At 53.1% G+C, this 23,199-nt stretch overlaps 1 protein-coding gene across 1 annotated transcript in view; it reads left to right on the top strand.

Moving 5' to 3' along the window:
* Window positions 1-20,252, top strand: part of SLC25A42 (solute carrier family 25 member 42) — a 33,328-nt gene extending 13,076 nt beyond the window's left edge. Inside the window, exons 2-8 of the mRNA XM_079771437.1 lie at window positions 10,868-10,980; window positions 13,885-13,990; window positions 15,331-15,356; window positions 15,909-16,075; window positions 16,340-16,456; window positions 16,796-16,947; window positions 18,152-20,252. Coding sequence (XP_079627563.1) covers window positions 10,900-10,980; window positions 13,885-13,990; window positions 15,331-15,356; window positions 15,909-16,075; window positions 16,340-16,456; window positions 16,796-16,947; window positions 18,152-18,459 — 957 coding nt within the window. The 5' untranslated portion in view covers window positions 10,868-10,899 and the 3' untranslated portion in view covers window positions 18,460-20,252. The remainder of the gene's footprint in view (window positions 1-10,867; window positions 10,981-13,884; window positions 13,991-15,330; window positions 15,357-15,908; window positions 16,076-16,339; window positions 16,457-16,795; window positions 16,948-18,151) is intronic.
* The last annotated feature ends 2,947 nt before the right edge of the window (window positions 20,253-23,199 follow it).

Genomic DNA, 23,199 nt, shown 5'->3' with positions numbered 1-23,199 from the left:
TGGGGCCACTTAGATGGGGTCATTAGTCTTTTGTGTCCGGCTTCTTGCACGCAGAGTGATGTTTTCAAGGTTCATCAGCACTGCAGCATGAATCAGTGCTTCATTCCTTATATTATGGCTGGGTAATATTCCACTGTATGGATGGACCACATTTTGTTTATCTGTTTATCCACTGATGAGCATTTAGGCTGTTTCCACCTTTTGTGAGTATGACTGGCTGCAGTGAACCTGGTGTACAGGGATTTGTTAGAAGACTTGTCTTCAATTTTGGCATGTGCCCAGGAGCAGAATTGCTGGGTGATATGGTAACTCCACATTCCACCAGGAGCCTGCAGGCTGATTTGCATAGTGGCCGCCCTATCTGCATTCCTTGTGTCTGAGGACTCTGGGTTCTCTGGGCAGGTGTAGGCAGACCTTGGCAGGATGAGTCAAGAGAGCGTGGTCCTGTGTTTGGCTCCCTCACTTCAGGTGGTGCCACAAGGTCCACAGGAGCTGGTGAAGGGCAGAGCCAGCCTTGACCCTGTGACTGTGCCTCCCCAATTGTGCAAGGAGACATTTCCTTGACCAGTGAATAAGAGGAGGTCAGGGTGTGGCCTTCCACCACTACAACCATGAGGAACTATCGGGATGATCACTGTGACCTTCTTATCAGGGGATGATGAAGCAGGGGTGAGTGGGCGAGGGTAGCGACCCCTGGACAGGGCCCACATGGGTGGTTTTTAGAGTATGTTTAAGTAAACTTAGGTGCTTTGTATGTTTTGCTCTCATACCCTCCCTGGTGGTGCCATGGGACCAGGTGGTTCCAGAAGTGCTGACCACCTCGTCTCATTTGGGAAGTTCGGAAGGGGCGGGGAGCAAAGGCCACTCACCCCTTACAGGGTCATGAGGCCCTCACACAGGGGCCTACTGCTCCCGCATTGGTGCCATCTGAGCCTGCCCTCCTGGAAAACAGCCCCACCACCCGCAGGTCTCAGGCAGAGCTTGGGCGGACTCCGGAGCCCCTCCTTGAGACCTCACGCTCTGGCCCTCCCTGCCTTGCTGCACCCCTCCCCCACTGCAGCCCCAAAAGACTGACCCTTGCCTTCCTCAACCCACAGTCTCTCCCTGGTCAGCTAGCTCCAGCCCCAGGGCCTTTATACTTCTTGTCTCACTGCCAAACTCCCTGCCCACTCCCTGTTTATTGGGGCCTTGGCTCCAACACTTCCCCTCAGGGAGGCTGGCCCAGCCACCCAGTCTTGAGTCTGAACCCCCTTCAGATGGGCGTCTCCTTGTTTGCCTCCTTCATAGAGTGTTCACTCCCTGGATCGTCTTGCTTGCTGTATGAAGGCAGGCAAAGTATCTATTCACCTCTGTGCTCCTAGGGCCAGCAGGGCCTGGCATAGAGATTGTGAATGACCATCCTCCCTTAGGCCGCTGTGCTGGCATTTCATTGTTTACATTGACCTGGAATCGGCCTCCCTGTGACTCCCGTGAGCTGTCCACGGGGCCCTCACCCCAAAAAGCTGTACGTCTTCCTTGTGACAGCCTGTGTCAGTGTCCTGTGGCGACTGTAAAACAGACTGTCACACATGCGGAGACTGAGAGCAACACGGGTTTATATTTTCAGTTCTGGAGGTCAGACTCTGTAATGGGTGTGCAGGACCGTGCTCCTCCTAGAGACTACAGGGTTTAGTCTGTGTCCTGCCTGCTCCAGCTTCTAGAGGCACCGTTACAGTCTGGCCAGTGGCCCTTCCTCCACCTTCAAAGCCAGCACTTCACATCTCTGAAGTCTGCCTTGGTTCTCACTTTTTAAAATATCTATATTTTTATTGATTTCAGAGAGAGGAAGGGAAAGGGAGAGAGGGATAGAAACATCAATGATAAGAGAGAATCATCGATCGGCTGCCTCCTGCACACCCCACACTGGGGATCGAGCCCACTTGACCAGAATCGAACTATGACCTCCTGGTTCATAGCTCAACGCTCACCCACTGAGCCACATCAGCTGGGCAGTTGTCACATTTTTTCTGACCCTTCTGCCTCCCTCTCATGAGGACCTTATGATGACATTGAGGCCATCCTGATAATCCAGGACAGTTTCCCATCTCAGGATTTTTAACGTGATCACATCTGCAGAATCCCCTTTGCCATGTAAGATAGCATGTTCACAGGTCCCGGGGGTTAGGACAGACATCTTTGGAAGCCATTATTCAGCCCACCACAGCTCTCTAAATATTGGACCAAGGTGGTCCTTAGGGCTCCCTTTCCTAGACCGTTTCCCCCAGTGTCAGAACAAGAGGATTCCAGGACCTTCATAAAGCCCCCACTCGTGGACCTCCCAGCCTGGTCCTGCTAACGGTGCCATTCTTCCTGTGTAAGGTCCTCTCATCAGGAGTGAAGGAGTAAGTTCCGCTCAGTGGCCACTGCTCAGGCTCCAGGCCCTGAGTGCCCTTCAGAAGTCTGGGCTGTCACAAGAGGCGGGGCAGCACAGTGAATGGAGCAGCAAGGACCAGGATGCACAGCAGGAACATGTATCCCACCTTGAACTGCCACACCGCTGCGCTCACACCACCCTGTCCTCCGTACACAGTCAGGTTTCAGACCCCCAAGGCACACCGTCTACCCCCTTAAGCTCACCCAGACTCCTGTAGCTGCCGGGATCTTTTGGCTTTGATAGTGCCTTCAGGGGACCTCTGATTGCAGCTGGACCCTCACATCTGCCTCCCTTATCACTGGAGTTCCTTCAGGATAAGGAAAGTCACTCTCTCTATGCCAGGCCCTGCTGGCCCTAGGACCGTGGTCGGCAAACTGCGGCTCGCGAGCCACATGCGACTCTTTGGCCCCTTGAGTGTGGCTCTTCCACAAAATACCACGGCCTGGGCGAGTCTATTTTGAAGAAGTGGCGTTAGAAGAAGTTTAAGTTTTAAAAATGTGGCTCTCGAAAGAAATTTCAATCGTTGTACTGTTGACTAATGAGTTTGCCGACCACTGCCCTAGGAGCACAGAGGTGAATAGGTACTTTGCCTGTCTTCATACAGCAAGCAAGACAATCCAGGGAGTGAACACTCTATGAAGGCGGCAAACAAGGAGATGCCCATATGAAGGGGGTTCAGACTCAAGACTGGGTGGCTGATATGCTGTTGCGCTGTCCAGGGGCTGGGCTCTGTGCAGAAGGACGTAGCCATGATTTTGAAGCTTGGTTTTCTGGTGTATGTCAAGACTGGGATTCCCTCGGGTCTTGGTCTAGTCAAGCTTCTCCAAGTCTCATTGCCAAAATGGGAGATAAGCCAGCAGCACCCCGGTGGTTAGCGGCGATGGTTATCACCATAGCAGTCTCAGGCAAGGACTCTACGGCAAGGGCTTGCGCTGCCTCAGCAACCCCATCTCTGAAGCAGGGGTTAGGACTGGCTGGATCAGAGAACACAGGGCGGAGGGATTTAATAAACAATAGCTGCCATTGTGTAGAGCATCCCTCTTTACTCCTTCTTACCTCGTGTGCAGAACCAGAGAGAGGCCCCAGTGAAGGCCAAGGCCTGAGGCACTACACTTGCTGACCCCCAACACCCCACTCCAAGGAGAAGCCAGGGTCAGGGTGTACCTGCCAGGAGGAACACTGGTCACCTCACAAACCACGGCTGCTGGTGCGTTTCCTTGGCCCATCCTGCTAAGCCCCTGACTCGGACACACGGACTGGACGGAGAGGAGCCCAGTCACTGGGCCAGCCGCTCGAGAGCCGCAGGCACCTGGAATGTGTTTCTCTGAAGGCTTTGGCACATCCTAGAAGCTCCTGGATTTCTCAAGGCATTTCCCCCCCCCCAGTTTTTTTGGAAATAATTTTAGACTTATAGAAAAAAGACAAAAATAACTGAGAGTCTCTTTATGCACTTCATCTAGCTGAGCATCTGTGTCATCACATTAGTTATCTGAACCAGAAACTTCACACTGATGCAACACTGGGAACTCGTCTCCAGACCGAATTCGGATTTCCTGTTTCCCGCCCCCTCCCCACGGTTTGCCGTAGTGCTCCCATGCTGGCCCAGGCTCACGCTTCCACTTAGTCTTCTGTCTCCTCAGTCTCTCATCTGTGACGGTTCTCAGTCTTTCCTTGACCTTCACACCTTTGCTGAGAACTTCTCAGCCGTTTGTAGCTCCAGTGTGGTCTCGCCGATGTTTCCTCATTAGACTGAGACTGTGTTTTTGGCAGGAATCCCATAGAAGCGATGTTGTGTCCTTCCCAGTGCCCCCAACGTGCTGCTGTGGGATTTCCCCACTCATTTAGTTACCTGTGGAAATAAAGAAGGCCTCCCAACTGAGAGCAGAGCCTGCTGTCCGGAGTTCCCTAGAGCCACGGAGCTAGCTGCCACTCCTGCACTTGGCAGAGACTCAGGCAGGCAGGGCAGAGGGGGCTTTATGATGGAGAAGGGAAGTCTTAGGGTCCCTGTTGGAGGCTGTTGGTATGAGGAAGTCTATGTGATTGGTTAGGGGGTATATTTGGCGTTCTCTGGTGGGTCCTGAGTTGAAAGCAGGAACAAAAATTAGGGAGGCTTTAGTCACTGACCAAGTTCCAGCTGTTTTAGGCCGGTTGCTGCAGGGATGTGGTTTGCTCCCTGGCTGGTTGCTATAGAGGTAGCCGGGAGAAGTCCCACTGTCATGCATCGTCTGTCCTTTGTCCTTGTGTGTATTGTTTTTCTTACCTGAAGGATGGAGCATTTTTGCATTTTTTATTGAGATATAATTGACATATAACATTATGTTAGTTTTAGGTATACAACATAATCATTTTATATTTGTGTATACTGAGAAATTATTTCCACAATAGGTCAAGTTAAAATCCATCACTACACATAGGTACAGATTTTCTTGTGCTGAAGGTATTTTTAAGAAACAATCCCAGACCAGTGATCTAACCCTTGTCCCCACCCTAACCCCTCACATAAATCCAGTTCCCCCAGTTGTTCTGCATGAGCATGAACCACCCAAGACCATGCAGATGGCTCATTTCAGAGGACCCTCAGACCCTACCCGGTTTGGCTCAGTGGATAGAGCGTCAGTCTGTGGACTGAAGGTCCCAGGTTCAATTCCGGTCAAGGGCACATGCCTGGGTTGCGGGCTCAATCCCCAATAGGGGGCGTGCAGGAGGCAGCCAATCACTGATTTTCTCTTATCATTGATGTTTCTATCTTTCCCTCTCCCTTCCTCTCTGAAATCAGAGGACCCTCAGCTTTCACTCTGAATTGAAGAATGTGCAGTTCAACTTTAAAACAGATTTTCTTCTGGAGGGAGAGAGCCACAAGGCAGCACTATAGCCACCATGCTGTACATTACACCTGCAGGACTTATAACTAAAAGTTTGTGCCTTTCAACCCCCTATACCCATTTCACCCCCTCCCCCCATCTCTGGCAACCACCATCTGTTCTCTGTATCTATGAGCTTGGTGTTTTGTTTTGATTCCACATATAAATGAGATCATATAGTATTTGTTTGTCTGATTTAGGTCCATCCATGTTGTAAATGGCAAGATTTCCTTCTCTTTTATGATTGAACTATGGCCTGGTGCATGAAATTCATGCACGGGGGGTTGGGGAGAATGTTCCTCAGCTTGGCCTGCACCGTCTCACAATCCGAGACTGCTGGCTCCTAACTGCTCGCCTGCCTTCCTGATCGCCCCTAACCACTCTGCCTGCCTGCCTGATTGCCCCTAACCACTCGCCTGCCTGCCTGATTCCCCCTAACTGCTCACCTGCCTGCCTGATCGCCCCTAACCACCTCTGCCTCAGCCCCCCATCACCACAGCTTTGTCCAGAAGGACGTCTGGAATGACATCCGGAAGGTCGTTCGGCGGTCCAGTCTAATTAGCATATTACACTTTTATTATTATAGATAATATTCCCTTGTATATGGTATGTGTACCACATTTAAAAAAATTCATTCATCTGTCCATGGACATCTAAGTTGCTTCCATGTCTTGACTGTTGTGCTGCAATGAACATGGAGGTGCAGATATCTTTTTGTTAGTGTTTTTGTTTCCTTCAGATAAATACCCAGAAATGGAATTGCTGGATCATGTGGTATTTTTATTCTCAAGTTTTTGAAGAGCCTCCATACTGTTTTCTCCATAGTGGCTACCCCAATATATAATCCCACCCAACAGTGCTCAAGGGTTCCCTTTTCTCCACATCCTTATCTTTTTTGTTATATCATCTAACAAGTGTGAAGTGATACCTCACTGTAGTCTTATATATCCTCACTTGAGGATATGTTTTTATTGATTTTAGAGAGACAGAAAGGGAGGGAGAGAGAGAGAAAAAAAAATCAATCAGTTGCCTCCCCTATGAGCCCCGACTGGGATGGAACACACAACCTAGGTATGTGCCCTGACCAGGAATGAAACCTGCAACCTTTTGGTGTATGGGATGACGATCCAACTAATTGAGCCATCTGGCCAGGGCTGATATGTTTTTCTATTTATTTGCCTAATAATTAGTGATGTTGAGCACTTTCTCATTATCTATTGACTATTTGTATGTCTTCTTTGGGAAAATGTCTATTCAGATCCTCTGCCCATTTTAAAATCAGATTGTGTTTTTTGGTATTTGGGTTGTATGAGTTAAAGTTGTTTTTTAGGAGCAAACATTTACAACTGGCTTAATGTAATGTTCCATTTCCCCCTGACCAGATACTCTTTATAAAAATACATCTATGGATGTATTGAGCTATGGATGACTTGTTTTGAAAAAGCCAACTGTGGGTTTTGAAGCAAAACCAACGGTCTTGTGTTCCCTTCAAAATGATGCCTACAAGGTACCCTCTGGGTTTTGCCTCTTCCTAAAAGTCCTGGCCAGGTGTGCAATTCCTTGTCATGGAGCATCTAACCCTTGTCCCCAGGGCCCGGCCATGACTAGCTCCTCTCCCTCATGCTCTTCAGCCTCAGAGAACACAGGGCACTCGTGACCCCAGAGAGCATCTTTCTGCTGTGACAAGTGACACAAGAGGGCAACTTCTGGGCCCAGTACCTCCGAGATCCCGGGGACCTCTCCCAGTTCTGAAAGCTGCACCCTCATTCTAGAAGTTATTTTATGGTGCATACATATACTATATAATAAAAGCCTAATATGCTAAGTGTCTGGTCATCAGGTTGGCCATTCAGTCAATCAAAGCGTAATATGCTAATGATATGCTAAGGCCACTCAACTGCTCGCTATGACATGTACTGACCACCAGGGGGCACATGCTCTGACTGGTAGGTTAGCTTGCTATTGGGGTCTGGCTGATCGGGACTGAGTGAGACAGGCTGGACACACCCTGGAGCCCTCCCACAGTCCCTCCCCGGCTGGCCAACCTCCCGCATCCCTCCCGGGCCCTAATCACGCACCCGGTGGAGTCCCTCAGCCTGGCCTGTGCCCTCGCAATCTGGGACCCCTCGGGGGATGTCGGAGAGCCAGTTTCGGCCCTACGGCGGAACGACCAGTCACTATGATGTGCACTGACCACCAGGGGGCAGGCGGTCAATGCAGGAGCTGCCACTGGTGTTCAGTGCGCTCCTTCAGGGAGCCGGGCTCAGTGGCAGTGCTAAGGATGTCCAACTGTCAGCTTAGGCCTGCTCCCTGCCTAAGCCGTCAGTCGGACATCCCCCGAGGGCTCCCGGACTGTGAGAGGGCGCAGGCCGGGCTAAGGGACGCCCCCCCATCCCCAAGTGCACGAATTTTGTGCACCGGGCCTCTAGTATTAATATGTGATACAAAATATATAATGTTAAAAAACAAAATTCAACTTCAAATTTTAAAGATCTTATTAACTTTATTCAGATTCATGAATCAGGCAGCATCCCATCTAAAGAAGCCCTGAGGAGCTGTACAATTTTATAGGCAGAAGGAGTGGGACAAGGAGGTTAATAGCAAAGAGTAGATTGTTTGTGGAAAGATCACCTTCCCTAAGGGGATAGCAGGGGTGTATCAAGCAGATAACCTCACTAGTGCTGACCAGGTGATTCCAGATCGACTGGTTTAACATTCTACTCCTGGGAGAGGTTGACTGGTTGAACATTCTACTCCTGGGAAACTGAAAGTTAGATATTAAGTCTTAGTTTGGTGATTTGGGCTTAGCACAAGTGACTACATTTTGGGCCTGTTGTCTCTCTTTTTTTAAACAATAAAGTGATGAAGATCGCCTTTTTAATCACAGCCTATAGCACAGTAGTTTGAGTTTGCTGGTTGAGTTCCATTATTTTGACATAAATTTAGTTGGTTGTGATCAGCTTTATTGAAATTAAATAGAAGAGAGGATAAGGGGAAATGGCAGAGCAAATAGTACTTTTAAAAAGGTATCTTTTACTTTCTGAAACTTCGTTTTCTTTAGGGCATGCATGCATGAGTGTTTGTGAGTATAAGTGAATGTATGATGTAAAATGTATTTCCTAGTTTAAAATATTTCTTAAAATAAATAACTGTTGCCCAGCCAGTGTTGCTCAGTGGTTGAATGTCCACCTATGAACCAGGAGGTCACAGTTTGATTCCCAGTCAGGGCGCATGCCCTGGTTACATGCTCCATCTCCAGTAGGGGTTGTGCAGGAGACAGCCGATCAATGATTCTCTCTCATCATTGATGTTTCTCTCTCCCTCTCCCCTCCTGTCTCTGAAATGAATAAAAATATATTTTTAAAAGAGAAAAAAATTTTAAAAAGAAATAACTGTTCAGCTAATAAACATGAAAAATATTTTTAAAAAGAAAGAAATTCGGTATTACTAGAGACAAGGTATAATAAAACAAAAGGACATTAAGAAACTTCCTCTCCCAGTTGCCTACCTTGGTGCAGAACCCTGGGCTCTTGCTCTGGAGAGGGGGAGGGTAGCAGGTCCTGTAGGGACTGAAGGAAGTCGGCATGGGAGCAGGTGGCTCTGGCATGTGGATTGCTTGTGCCAACTGAGGACACTTACCATGTTCCAGGCCTCATCCTGGGCCACGTGGGCTGTTGGTCTCTATTTGACTGACGATGAGCTCTGGATGATGCTCCAGGAGCCCGTGTTCTTGAGCACAGATGTAGAGGCCCAACCTGGGGGGCTGGATACATGCAGAGAAGACCCAGCCAGGTATCCCCACACCAGCAGTAAAAGCGAGCGACCTGGTAACTATTCTGAACATGGATCCTGTGCAGGGCAGTAGGAGATACAGTTCAGTGAGGGGCACCTCCCTAGGGTAGGTGCGAATGAATTCAGAATTATGTGGCCTCTTAAGGGGAGGGGGCCAGTGGAGAGCATGGAGGGGGTCCCTGAATGCAGTAGGAGGGGCTTTGACCACAGAAGAGAGCTGTGTGTGTGTGTGGGGGGGGGGGTGGTATCCACACATGGCTGGTGTCCTCCCTCTGTTACTGAGGGAGTAGGCGTACAAGTTGACAATTATAAAAAGTCACGGGGAGCCCAGCTGGCGTGGCTCAGGGATTGAGCGTCAACCTATGTACCAGGAGGTCATGGTTTGATATTCCCGGTCAGGGCACATGCCCGGGTTGGAAGCTTAATCCCCTGTGTGGGGCGTGCAGGAGGCAGCCAATCAGTGATTCTCTCTCGTCGTTGATGTTTCTATCTCTCTCCCTCTCCCTTGCTCTCTGAAACCAATAAAAATATTTTTAAAAATAATAATAAATAAATAAATTAATTAATTAATAAAAATAAAAAGTCATGGGGACCCTTTTTACGAAGATGGCGCCGAAAGTGAAAAAGGAAGCCCCTACCCCTCCCAAGGCCAAAGCAAAGGCTTTGGAGCAAAGAAAGAAGTTCGAAAGGTGTCCATAGCCACACACAAAAAGATCAGCACGTCACCCATCTTCTGACAGCTAAAGACTGAGGCTCCGAAGGCAGCCCCAATATCCTCAAAAGAGCGCACCCAGGAGAAACAAGCTTGCCCACTATACCGTCATCAATTTCCCCGACTGCTGAGTCAGCCATGAAGAAGACAGAAGACAACAATATACTTGTGTTCATTCTGTGAAGAAGCTCTATGCCATTGACGTGGTGAAGGTCAACATCCTGATCAGGCCTGCTGGAGAGAAAAAGGCATATGTTCGACTGGCTCCTGACTATGATGATGCTATGGATGTTGCCAACAAAATTAGGATCATCTACACTGAGTCCAGCTGGCTAATTCTAAATATAAAAATTTTACACTGTAAACATAAATAAAAAATAAAAAAAAGTAATGGGAATGACAACTACAGTATAGGGCAGTGGTCGGCAAACTGCGGCTCGCGAGCCACATGCGGCTCTTTAGCCCCTTGAGTTTTTAGCAAAGGCCAGATTAGGAGTACCCTAATTAAGTTAATAACAGTGTACCTACCTATATAGTTTAAGTTTAAAACATTTGGCTCTCAAAAGAAATTTCAATCATTGTACTGTTGATATTTGGCTCTGTTGACTAATGAGTTTGCCGACCACGGGTATAGGCTAAAGAGGCAGATGACTCAGAGGCCAGTTTGTGACAATCAAATAAAATACTTTTGTAAATGATTAAGCCCTCAGCGGAGGGGACTGTGGCATTCTTTCCCTGCAGGGAGACAGCAGCAGGTCAGGAAGTCACACTCAGTTCTTTTTTTTAAATATATTTTATTGATTTTTTACAGAGAGGAAGGTAGAGGGATAGAGAGCTAGAAACATCGATGAGAGAGAAACATCGATCAGCTGCCTCCTGCACACCCCCCACTGGGGACGTGCCCGCAACCAAGGTACATGCCCTTGACCGGAATCGAACCTGGGACCTTTCAGTCCGCAGGCCGACGCTCTATCCACTGAGCCAAACCGGTTTCGGCAACACACTCAGTTCTTGCTTCAGGTGAATGGGGCATGAGGCAGCTGGGGAGGCCCTTTCTCATTGGGTTTCATGCCCCCTCTTGTTCCTCAGGACCGGGTCTCCGCTGTCCCCAGCAGCCTGGAATGGGTAATGGTGTGAAGGAAGGCGCGGTGCGATTGCGTGAGGATGCCGACACCGTCCTGCCCTCATCCGTCCCTTCAAAGGCAAGTACCTGCCCTCATGTGTTCTCATGGGTCCCTCTCCTGTGGGTGTGCACCCATCACAGATCACCCCCTACACACACACTGGTGTGGGGCTGCATCAGTGTGAGACCGTGGGTGGGGGAGATGCCGGCTGCCCCATTTGTGATGTGAATCCGGCCCCCAACCACTTGGCAAGAGCCAAAACCTTACCCAGATTTGGCTGGAACGTCCGAAGTTGTCCTGGAGCCCCTTTTCTCTCTCGGATTTGCAAACACAAAAGCATCGGCAAACCCAGGCTCATTTGTGAGGAGGGCCCTCGCGGCCGATCCTAGCTCTCGGGGCACGCACGGCTCAGGTGCCTGCGGGCAGGTCTCAAAGTTTACAAGCTCCAAGGCTGAGGTGGTGATCCTCCCAACCCTCCAGACCTTTCCCAAATTCCAGGTGGCCCTGCAGAGCGCCAGGCAGGTGGGAGGACTGGTTTGTGGGCCAGTGTGGTGGGCCACCATCCCCATACCATGTGGAGCATCCAGGGTAAGCCTACAGCAGGCATGCGTGTCCCTCCCAGTTTAGTGAACTTCCCAGCAGAGCACGAGGGAGACTCAGCCCCTGTACTTGCTGGTTGGATCCCAGCAAAAGGCCTGTCTGTTCCCAGCTCATGTCTGGATACCCAGTGCCCATCTTCTTCTGTGCCGGCCACGCATCTGACATCAGCCTTGGTCCACTTGGCCAGCCGATGTGGGCGCTCACCCTGTAAATCTGTTTCTTTGGTTAAGAAGCCCAGAGTCTTCTCGCAGTGCTCACGGCTCTTTGGATCTGTGATGGCCCTCGTTCTCCGTCAGAGTGCAGGATCCCTCCATACAATGGACAAGGACACATTGACCACTTGATGATGCCTGTGTTGAGCTCTTCAAAAAATAAGCTGCTGTGGTCAGTGAGAGCCCCTGGGCAGCATCTGCTGAGCCAGGAAGTGGACTTACAGAGCGTCAGGAGCCCCCGCGAGAGCAGGGCTTAAGAACACGTGTTCCAGAGCTGGCCTTGGGATTGTAAGAACCACAGATTACACAGGAAGTGACCTGCAGAGGGAGGCACAAAGGACACATCGGCTTCGCCTTCAGTGCCGACAGGCACATAAGCTGTTGTGGGGTGTTCCCTTGGCTCACAGCGGGGTGAGCAATTGCTCATTGGTTCACAGAGAGGAAACTGAGGCAGGGAGCAGCTGCTAGGAGTACCACTGAACCTTCTAGCACCTGACATTCACACCTCTCAAAGCCAGCGGGACCAGGCAACCAGAACCTTGCTGTGTGACCCAGAAAAGGCAGGGGTCCCAGTGACAGGCCTGTGTGAATCAAGGAGCAGATGGAACCCTCTGGGGAAGTTCTGCCTCAGAAACACAGGAGGAAACCACTTCTCTAGGCAGGTGGAGGGGGTGCCAGGGCGTTAAGGGGAAGGAGCTGGGCCATACAGGGCTGGGGCCGGGTTGCAGGGCACACAGCCCCTGGGAGCACCTGGGACACACAGAAGAGGATCTGGGAGTGGGACCTGGACCAGGAGACACCACTCAGCGTGTCAGAGATGAGGAAGGAGAGACCAGAGAGGCCATCCCTGGTCACTACAGTCAGGACAGAGTCCAGAATCAGGCCAGAAGTGTGGACAGACCCCGGGCCAGGCCCTTCACCCCTGGGCCACCGCTGAGCTGAGCAGACTTGGTGAGGGGTTGCCCTGAGCTCCACCATATCCATTCAGACCTAGGCTGCCAGTTTGACCCCCCAAATGCCCTCACAGTCTCCCCTGTTGCACCCTCTGTGGTCTCAGTCTCTGCCGCTCCATCTCGATTACTGCAGGAGCCACCTCTTCCCTGGTCATGGTGAAATGGCCTGTCCACTCTGTGCTTCTCCATGTCTCTCTGGGCAAAAGCCAGCCTCTTTGTGGCCCCCACCTGGATTGGCGACTGTGCACCTCTGTCTGAAGATTTAGTTCATGTCTTGCTCTCTCCGTAGGTCATGGGGGGTGGCCCTGAGGGGGCTGGTGGGGCTCATACATACCCCCACTCTGCACCGCATGTCTCCAGACCCCTCAGGGCACCTTGTCTTTGTGGGACTTCATGGATTCCTGGGGTCATTGAACGACCTGATCCTTGCCATTCTTGCTCATTGCTGACGAAGGAGAGATGAGGGCACCTCCAGTCCAGAACATTGCAGAGTGCTCACCGCAGTTGCTTGTGCGAGTCAGGTGGAGGAATATAGACTCCAACCTAGTGAGACTGCCCAGGACTCGGTTGGACATGGAAGGGAAGGAAGGCGGGAGAGAGGCTGCACAAGGAGGACTTGGAGAGCCTCTAGAAGACGGGGAAAGTGCTGGCCCTGAGGCTGCCATGGGAATGGCAGGCCAGCCACCGTCCCCATCTCCCTTGCCTTGGCTGAAGGGCCACAGACACCAGTCCCTGAAGTCCTGACAGAAAGATGTAGAAAGGGGACATACTGACACAGGCAGGGTCCTCTTGCCAGCACCCCCTGCCTGTCCCCCCACCACCACAAGGGCCCTCATGACTTTGCCCTGAAACACTACAATGCAAGACTCCGGCACACGTGGGTGGACAGAACCAAGGCTTACAGGATGGGTCAGGGGTGACTTCTGTTTGGAGTCAGTCCCATTGTGGCCCAGACAGGGCATCACCTCTCATGGATGGTCCCTGGCAGCGGGGAGGTTTTTCACCGCATCCTGTGAGGGCGCTGAGGCCTGGACCCACCTCTGCTTGTCCAGGGCCCGTGAGGGCCAGGACACTCACGCTGCTGTGCATGTCTCCGCCCTGGACCAGGGCAGGGGGGTGAGGGAGGGTGAGGAAAGGGGATCTTGGTGCCACCCCCCGGGGAGCAGACCTCTCCCTCCTTCTCTGACAACAGACGTGTGTTCATGTGTTTCTTGCAGAGCGATCACAGGCAAGTTCTCAGCTCCCTCTTTTCTGGGGCCCTGGCTGGCGCTCTTGCCAAAACGGCAGTAGCTCCCTTGGACCGAACCAAAATCATTTTCCAAGGTAAAAGCTGTCTGTCTGTCTGTCCCTCTGTGATAGAGATGCTGCCAGGCAGTCACCCTCTTCACAGCTCCCCGAACTGCACTGTGAGGTGGTGGCCTGGGGCGGCCAGCACACAGAACCACACACCAGGCAGCTTAGAACGGGAATTTATTCCCTCGCATTTCCAAGGCCAGAAGTCTGAACTAAGGTGCTGGCAGAGTTGGTTCCTTCTGGAGGCTCCAGGAGAAGAGCCCTTCTGGCCTTTCCCAGCTCTGGGGGCGCCAAGCATCCTTGGCTTGTGGCTGCATCGCTCCAGTGTCTGCCTTCCCTTCTTGCCTGTGTCCTCTCCTCTCATGAGGACACCGATCATTCGGTTAGGGCTGACCCCACTCCAATACAACCTCGGTTTAATTTAATGACATCTGCAAAGGCCTCATTTCCGCAAGGTCCCGGGGGTGAGGACATGGCCATGTCTTTTTGGGGAACACAGTTCAAGAAACCATCTCTCTCTCCTGAGGGTTAAACAGGCTCCGGGTCCCCTGAAGATGAGGCCTTTCCATCCTGTGCAGTGGCCAGTGCCTGCTCGGCACCAGGCAGGAGCGTGGCCACAACCTGAGACCCCCGTCCTTCAGCTGTTTTGAAAGAGAAGCCCTCCCCAATTCCTTGAGCTGGTACCTTAGCTTCTCTGTGCCTCGGTTTCCTTATCTAGACAACGAGGACGATAACATCAACCCCCTTTCCAGAGGCTGTGGAAAGAGCAGGCATGAGGGAGCTTCCCTGTGTTCCTTCCTCCGTGTCAGCTGCGTTTTTACCTGGTGAACCTGAAGTGTAGCGCCTGCAGGGACTGCTGTAACTCTGAAGGCAGTGCGCGTGCACACGTCCACGCAGACGAGAGTGCAGGGGTGTGCTGGAAACAAAGTAGAGGCTCAGGAAGTGAGGAGCGGGAGGCTACAAGACAGAGACCTCCCTGGCCTTGTCCTGGGGGAGTTGGATCCCCTGGACTGATCCCCACATGGCTAAGGACTGTGACACCTTCCTCAAAGGGGTTTGGTTGGGTGGGGATACTGTCAACCCTCCAGAGGCACGTCCTCCCACAGACCCCTGGGCAGTTCACCCCCACTTCCTGGGGACAGGTTGGCATGAGAGTGGCCGGGTACAGGGGATGAGGAGGTTCCTGGGAGGAGAGTGATCCTGCTCAGGACTCTACCGCCTCAGCCCTTTGGGGGGTAGGGAACATGCTCAGGGGCTGCTGTCATTTCCCAGCTTAGACCAGTTTCCTGCAGTAGGGGGTCATGCAGACTTGGGGGGGTCCTCTCCTTCGCATCTAATGGTCTGTTTTGTGTTGTTTTTTCCTCCCCCAGTATCTTCAAAAAGATTTTCTGCGAAGGTGAGCCACTAGGTCACCAACTCCTGGCTCTGGCTCTGGGACTGTCGCCAGCTGCCCTGCTGGGCTGGCAGGAGGCTGTGGAGGCCTGGGGGTGGGGGAAGTGGGGAGATGCTTTTCCCCTTTGGTTCCCCCCGAGGCTGGAGCCCAGGTGTCCTGGCACCCTGAGCACTGCCTGGATGCAGCCCACTGGGAATTGACAGGAGGGTGCCTGTCCTAGGGCCGGGGGTGAGGTGACTTGATGTTTTAAACCCATATTTTCACATTTATTTTTAAACATAGAGCAGGTGTTACTTAATAAAGAAAAGAAAACATTTTTAAAAGCTAGACTACCAGACAAACATCAACAAAACACCCTGTGTGGGGCTCTGAGCCTGCTTTGCAAAAACCTGGCGTTCCCCTCTCATTTTACAGTTCCCAGGGTGGAGGGCTGTGTGGGCAGAGAATGTAGGGGGTAGGTGGGGCCCCCAGGCACAGGGCTGGACAAAGAAGCAAGGAGCTCACGGAGCAGGGAGAGGAAAGGACCGTGGAGGTGTTGACCTTGCCCCCCTCTAGGAGGCCTTCCGGCTGCTCTACTTCACCTACCTCAACGAGGGCTTCTTCAGCCTGTGGCGCGGGAACTCGGCCACCATGGTGCGCGTGGTGCCCTATGCTGCCATCCAGTTCAGCGCACACGAGGAGTACAAGCGAGTCTTGGGCCGCTACTACGGCTTCCGTGGAGAGTGAGGCCCCCACCCCCCCTAACCCTCTCAATGCCCCTGTCCCCTGCGCTTCTGTCTTCCTTTCACATGCTCACCATGTTAGAACCCAGGTCCCTGCCATTCACCGATTGAACCGTCCACCGAGAGACTCCACCATCTCAGCTACCAGAAAGCCGACCCCCCTGTCCGTGGTTGCTCCGCACTGAGAGCTGTGGGCCTTGGGCTGGGCCTCCCTCCTGTGGGCCTTGGGGTCTCACCGTCTCTCCTCCCCCTCCCCCCTTTCAGAGCCCTGCCCCCTTGGCCTCGCCTCCTGGCAGGGGCACTCGCTGGAACCACAGCTGCTTCACTTACCTACCCCCTGGACCTGGTCCGAGCCCGCATGGCCGTGACCCCCAAGGAAATGTGAGTCCTACCATGGTGACCTTCCCCGGTGCCAGGAGCTCTGTGTCCATTGGGGCCCCCAGGTCGAATCCGTTCGTCGTATCCTTGGGTTTGGGTCTGGGCCTCTGTGTCCAGCCCACAGAGGAAGCTGTAGTGTCAGCACCCACCACATGGACTCTGCCTGGTGCACAGGGCAGGCCATTCTGCAGCTTCCAACACGTTCTCTAAGCCTGGGGGTCAGTTCTGCTTCCGTAAAACTTGAGCCTTCATTTTTAATTGGTCACAGACACATTAAAAACACGGGAACACTAGGCGAGGGCTGAGTCCACAGCCCACCCTCCGGTCCCTCTGTCCTGGCAGGTACAGCAACATCTTTCACGTTTTCATCCGCATCTCCCGGGAGGAGGGGCTGAAGACCCTCTACCATGGCTTCACGCCCACCGTGCTGGGGGTCATCCCCTATGCTGGGCTGAGCTTCTTCACCTATGAGACACTCAAGAGCCTGCACAGAGGTGAGGAGGGGGTGGGGCAGCACCCACGGGTCACACAGACCCCCAGGCACTAGGACCCCCAGGGGCAGGCAGGCTGGGGGCTCAGGGTCCAAATCAAGAGAAGACACGTGACGTCAGGAACCCAGGAAACGTGAGAGGAACCCAGACGTAGGACCTTTAATGCCCAGTTTTAGAGCAGCCTTGTAAAGGTCAGTGTGGCCCAGACTGTGGTGGCCACTTGTGCAGCACAGGCACCTGCACAAAGCCTGTGAGTGGCCTAGATGGAGGAGGAGTGCCTTCTTGTGTTTAACTTTGAGAAACTTGGAAAGTATAGGGAACATTATAACAACCCCCACCCCCCACAAGTGCCGGCGGCTTCCTCTCCGTGGTTGGGAATACTTGTGCACGTAATATGTGGCAGCAACAATCCCTCATCTGGTTTCCTGGTTATAAAAGGTAAGGAGCTGAGTCACCTTCCACACCTCTGGGTAGTGCAGCTCTGGCTCAGCCGGTATTGAGTCATCTAAGTAAGGGGAGGGGCATTTAAGCGGTTGGCAGATTTTCTGTGATCAGTGGACATCCAGGAGTGCCTCCTTGGTGGGCGGGGGATGGGGGGGGGCGTGCAAGACCCCGTTTTCAGTTTTATGCTGCACTTGCCTGGGCCCTGGCCCCACATTCACCCCAAGTGGTATTGTCAGTTTACTTAATGTTTTCCTAATGTGGTGAGTGAACAGTGTGTCTCCCGTTTTTAATTCCTAGTTATAAATGTACAACGCATGTTGGAGAACCCCTGTTGATGGGTTGCACATCCTCGGTCCCTTTGGACCCGGGAGGCAGTGCTGGGTGTTCACAGTTCTGCTGGCTCTCAGGCCCCTGCTCTCAGGCCCCTGCGCAGGACGAGCTGGGGAGGGGATGTGGGGGGAAGAGTCGAGGAAACCTTGATGTCTTTACTGGAGGGAAGACAAAAGTGATTCTCTGGGAGCTCATCCTGGGTCTTTGGAATCATGTGCTTTTCTGTCTTAAACAACAACAACTTTATTTCTCAATTTAATAAAAAGACCAGGAGGTGAGGAAGTGGTCCCAGGTGGGAAGGTGCCGGGGACCCCCGTCAGGTCCTGAAACACAGGGACGACACTGTGCGGGTGTTTGTGGGTGCAGGGTGCGCCTGTGGGTGCAGTGTGCGCTCCGGTGGCGCCCTCACAGCCCCTCCTGGCCCTCCCCGCAGAGTACAGCGGCCATCGGCAGCCCCACCCCTTCGAGCGCATGATCTTCGGGGCCTGCGCTGGCCTCATCGGGCAGTCGGCCTCGTACCCGCTGGACGTGGTGCGGAGGCGCATGCAGACGGCTGGCATCACAGGCCACCCACGCACCACCATCGCCCGCACACTGAGTACCATCGTGCGGGAGGAGGGCGTGGTGCATGGCCTCTACAAGGGCCTGAGCATGAACTGGCTCAAGGGCCCCATCGCCGTGGGCATCAGCTTCACCACCTTCGACCTCATGCAGATTCTGCTGCGGCGCCTGCAGAGCTAGGGGCCCGCACTTGGCCGCCCTCAGGACAGGGAGCCAAGCTCCAGCGCGCGGAGGACTGCTGACCCCTAACAGTTTGGAGCCTGGGGACTGAGGGGGCACTGGGCTCTGCCCCAGAGCCACGTGGGAATGCTTTGTGGGGGCCTGGGCTCAGTGCCCGTGGGTCCGCGAGGAACGCCAGAGGCCCTTGAAGTGCCGTGTTGGGGGCCATGAGCCCACAGCCTCTTCTCTTCCCTCCTCCCTGGAGCTGGCCCTGCTTCCCGGAAGTGCCCCTCCCCCCAAACGCCCTGACACAGGAGTGACCAGCGCCACCTCCTGGTGCTCTGTGCCCGTGGACCCGCTCCTGGTTCTAGTGACCCTGTCCCTACTAGGCTCAGAGCCAGGCTCCGCCTGCCCCTTATTGGCCCCGGCTATGCTCAATGCTCAGGGTGGAGTAGCCCGGGAGTGGGGAGAGGCCTGGCCTCACCTGTTCACATGGGACCAGTCTCCTGCTCAGCTGCGGCTACAAATGCAGCCTCTTGCCTGCCCTTCCCGCCCCCTCCCCGCTTTACTTACCAGGTGACATGACTCCTCAGCCCCCAGAGTCTTCTGCTGGTAAACAGCCTTCTCCAAGTGATCCTGATCCTGACTTCATGCCAGGGTGGGGCCCTGGAGCCAGTTTTACCCTCTGTTGCCCACCCTACAGCTGCACCCGTGGAGGCCGAGCCTCCGGCCCTGACCTTCTACCGACAGGCGCAGAGGCTTCTGGGGGGACCTATAGCATCTGTCACATCCTGGACTCCCCACCTGAGTGGGCGCTTGGCCTGGACATGGGGCAATTTAAGGCCTGCAGGGTTGTCTGATTTCCATGAGTGGAATGCATGGAGGTGGTTGGTAGCCTTTTTCTTCCCCAGTTGGGAGCCCGTGACAGTGTGTGGCGTGGGGTGGGCAGTTCAGAAGAGTAGTTACCACGGGGCACCCCCAGGGAGCCGGTCTCGAGAGAAATTCCCGCCTCCCCTGGGTATCACACGGACTCAGAAACACCCATTTCCTAATGACATTGGAAGGTGTTTGACTCTTTTGGTTTTAAAATTTGGCTGATCTTGGGTCTAGTCACAGTACACCCTCACCAGCCCCCTCTGGCTCCAGCCCCATCATGTGTGAAATGATCTGTGTGCTTGCTCCACACTCATTTCCAATCATGACCCATTTCTTACCTTCGCTCTGTCCCATGTCTGTCCTTGCCTTGGACCCGTGACCTGTGGTGTGCCCGTCCTTGCATGTGTCCACTGGCCGGCCCCCGTGTCATTCCCAGGCTCTGGTACCCAGGTACCCAAGCAGCCTGTGATCGCTGTCCTGTTGGGTGTTTCACCTCCTCTCCCAGCCTTGCCCAGCACTCAGGAGAGGCAGGGCATCCCTCACAGGGAGACAGCATGGGGGCTCAAGGGCCCCAGGCCAGAGAGAGCACCAGGGACTGGGGGTCCACCCCAGGTGGGTGAGACCAGGTGGCTGGTTGGGCGGCACCCTCCTTTGAGCTGCAGGCTGGGCAGGAGCAGGAGGGTCCTCCAGGTCCTACTGGCCCATGTGCCTCCCCAAGGTCGCTCCCAGCCCCGAGGGCCTTGGCAGCACCATACCCACTCCCCAACCCCACTCACAGCCGGGCTGGCACCCTCCGCGGTCACCCCCTCCCCACTGGCTGCCTGTCCTGGTCTGGAGTTATTTTGATGCCATGAAGAGACTTTGTTAATATATAATGTTTATATATTTTAAAGATTTGTGCCAAGAGAGTATATTTAATAAAAATTAAATTGACTTTTCCTCCTGCTCATGTCTCTTTTCTTAGGCTCTGACCCCCACCCACCACGAACCAAAAATAGGGTTGAGGTTATTTTGATAAATTTTTAAATAAAGTCATGAATAAAACTTTTTTTAAATGTAATTTTTATTCTTAATTCATACTGTGATTTTCTAGAAAATGCAAACTGCGTGAAAGGGTTTACCAAGTAGGTGGGTCTCCCAGCTCCTCTGCAGGGGCATCCCACTTACCAGTTTGTGTAACAGGGATGTCCTTCCAGACATCAGTCAGGATGGGCCGTGTCCTGCTCAGCAAGTGGGCCCCAGAGAAACCCTGAGGTTTCTCTCTCTTGCTCCCTGTCCTGTGCTGGGGGCTCCGGTCCACAGCTGGATGAAGCCTTGGACTCAACGTTGCCATCTTCAACTGCAGGAGGTGAGGGCACCAGAGGTCTGTCTCAGTGGCCATGGCATCCAGGGCACACCAACCAGAGGCAGGAAGTGGGAGCCTTGTGTGTAGGTGGTGAGCAACATGGTACTTACTTATTTACTACTTAACCCCATCTATTTATTCATTCCTGGGCCAGCTTCTTGCGGTGAGAAATAATGCTGTGACCGCCACCTTGGCTCCTGCACCCACAGGTGAGAATCTCCCAGGACGTGTCCCTGAGGGACCAGCCAGCTGTGGAGTCACCTCTTCCAGGTACAAAGTGCTCTCCAGTGCAGTTGTGTGAACTTTGGTACCCATAGGCATTGTGCAAGGTTCAGCCACAACCCAGCTGGCGGCCTCTGACTCCCCATTTGGGGGTGCCACGTGGTACCTCCTTGTGATTTAGTCACATCTTCCTGTGATCCTTGCAAGGTCAAGCATCTCTTCATGATTGTTGGTTATTTCCCTCCTCTTAATCATTCTGTACCCTGTAGACCAAGACACCGGCCTGGTAGAAAGGTGAGCTGTTCTCAAGTGACCTGAGCAGGAATCGTGTGTTTTGTGTTTTTATGCCCCAGCAAGGCGGCGATGGGCGTGACACAGACACACTGGAGAGAAGTGGCTGCAGCTTCTTCATGCAACTCCGCCCAGCCCCAGTGTGCCATGGGCCTCAAATGCCTCCGGTGAGGGGTGAGTCAAGGTTCCCAGACTTGGGTGAATCCTGGTGTTCTGCTTGGGGTGGGCAACATGATGGGTGTTGCTGTTCTGGCTCTTGGTGTGAAATACATCTAAAAAATACGCTGTGGGGCCCAGGAGAGTCAGGTGGGAATCCTGGGGGGAAGCTGAGGGAGGGAAGGACCCCACCTGAGGAATTGGGAAAAGCCCCCCAAGGCCTGGGAATTCCCTGCAGAGTGGGTGTCAGGCAGCAGCCCCAAGACTGGCACTGGGAAGCCATGTAGGGTGTTCAAGCAGATGAGGGAAGATGGAGGGGGGAGCTCAGGCAGGGAGCCAGGCTATCTGAGCAAGGGGATGGATGCAGGACCTGTAGCTGAGGTTCCAGAGAACTCTGGTGAGGAGTGGAACCAAGAGCACCCCAGGGCCCAGCCCGGGCACCTGCCTTCAACCTGGGAGACCAGACCCAGACTCAAGTCCCTGATTTGTATCTTCCTAAGAAATTGTCACATTCAGGTAACGTCTGATAATCCCTAATGTTCCCTTAAGATCTTATCTTTGCCGTGGTTGTGATTCTTCTGCCTACTCAGCTTGGTGTGTGTGTGTGTGTGTGTGTGTGTGTGTGTGTGTAATGGCATTGTGGGGAGCCCAGATCCTGGCTATTTTATCTTCAAGGCTGTCATGGACTGATGTCTCCCCTGTCTCCCTAAAGCCCTATGCTGAAACCTAGTGGTGTTAGGAGGTGGGACTTGGGGAGGTGCTTAGGGTCAGATGAAGTCATGAAGGTGGGGCCACCATGATGGAATTGGTGCCCTTCTAAGAGTCACACCAAAGAGCTGGCTCTCCTCTCCATCCTCCACTGTATGAGAAGTGGCATCTACTACCTAGAAGTGGGTCCTCTCCTGGCCAGGCCAGTGCCCTGATCTTGGACTTCCAGCCTCCAGAACAGTGAGAAATCAATTTCCTTTGCTTGTCAGCCCCTCGGGCTATGGCATTTTGTTATAACAGCCAGAATGGACAAAGCCACTGGCAGAGTGGTCCTTCTCTAAGTCATGGCCCATATCGCTTTCCCCAGCGCTGTCCTAGCAGTCTGCTTGGTAAGAATCTGGGTTTCTCTCTCAGGAGCTAGGTGCCCTTCAAAGCCCTCAGGCTCCCTAACTGAGGCAGCCCCTCAATTAGGGAATGGAGTCTGCCACAAACCCCTTTCTGGCTTCTGGGCAGAGCTGTGTGCAAGGGAACGAGCAGCTGTCGCCGAGCAGAGTGGTGGCAGGGGTGTGGGGTGTTGGGGTCAGGGTGGTTTTGAAGATGTTGCAGACAGATTTCTGAATAGGCTGGGTATGAGAAAGAGAACCGTAACAGAAAAATGAAGCTGATGTGCCTGAGGGGTAGTAGGGGAAGGTCAAGAGCACTGGACGTGCTGGCTGAGCTGCCCAAGACACTGAGGACCATAGAAATAAAATGGGACTTGCTGACAAACATCGAGAGCCCACAAGGAAGGATGGAGAGGAGGGGAGAGGGAGACAGGAGCCTGCAGGAGGGGAGAGCCATAGGGGAGGCCAGTGGTGGCCAGATAGTGCCTTGTGGGGAGGGGGCGGCGAGGGCAGGTGAAGGCTGGAGGACTTGACAGTGAGGCTGTTTCAGATGTCCGTGGCGCACCTCAGGTGCTGTTTCAGTTTGCAGCACCTTTTCTTTGCACTAGTTTTTTCCTTGGCTGACTTCTCTTGATTTGTTTTGGGGGGCTTCTTTTTTCTTTTTAATTCTCCTTTTCTTCAGGTGGTTTGGAAATTATACAGTCAATTTCTTGTGATGTAGGGTTTCTCAGCGCTACTGATGTCTGGAGCCAGGTTTTCTTTGTTGGGGACCATCCTGGG

The sequence above is a fragment of the Cnephaeus nilssonii genome (assembly GCF_951640355.1).
Source record: "Cnephaeus nilssonii genome assembly, chromosome: 5".
Classification (NCBI taxonomy): domain Eukaryota; kingdom Metazoa; phylum Chordata; class Mammalia; order Chiroptera; family Vespertilionidae; genus Cnephaeus; species Cnephaeus nilssonii.
This window is presented reverse-complemented; position numbering and strand designations above follow the sequence as displayed.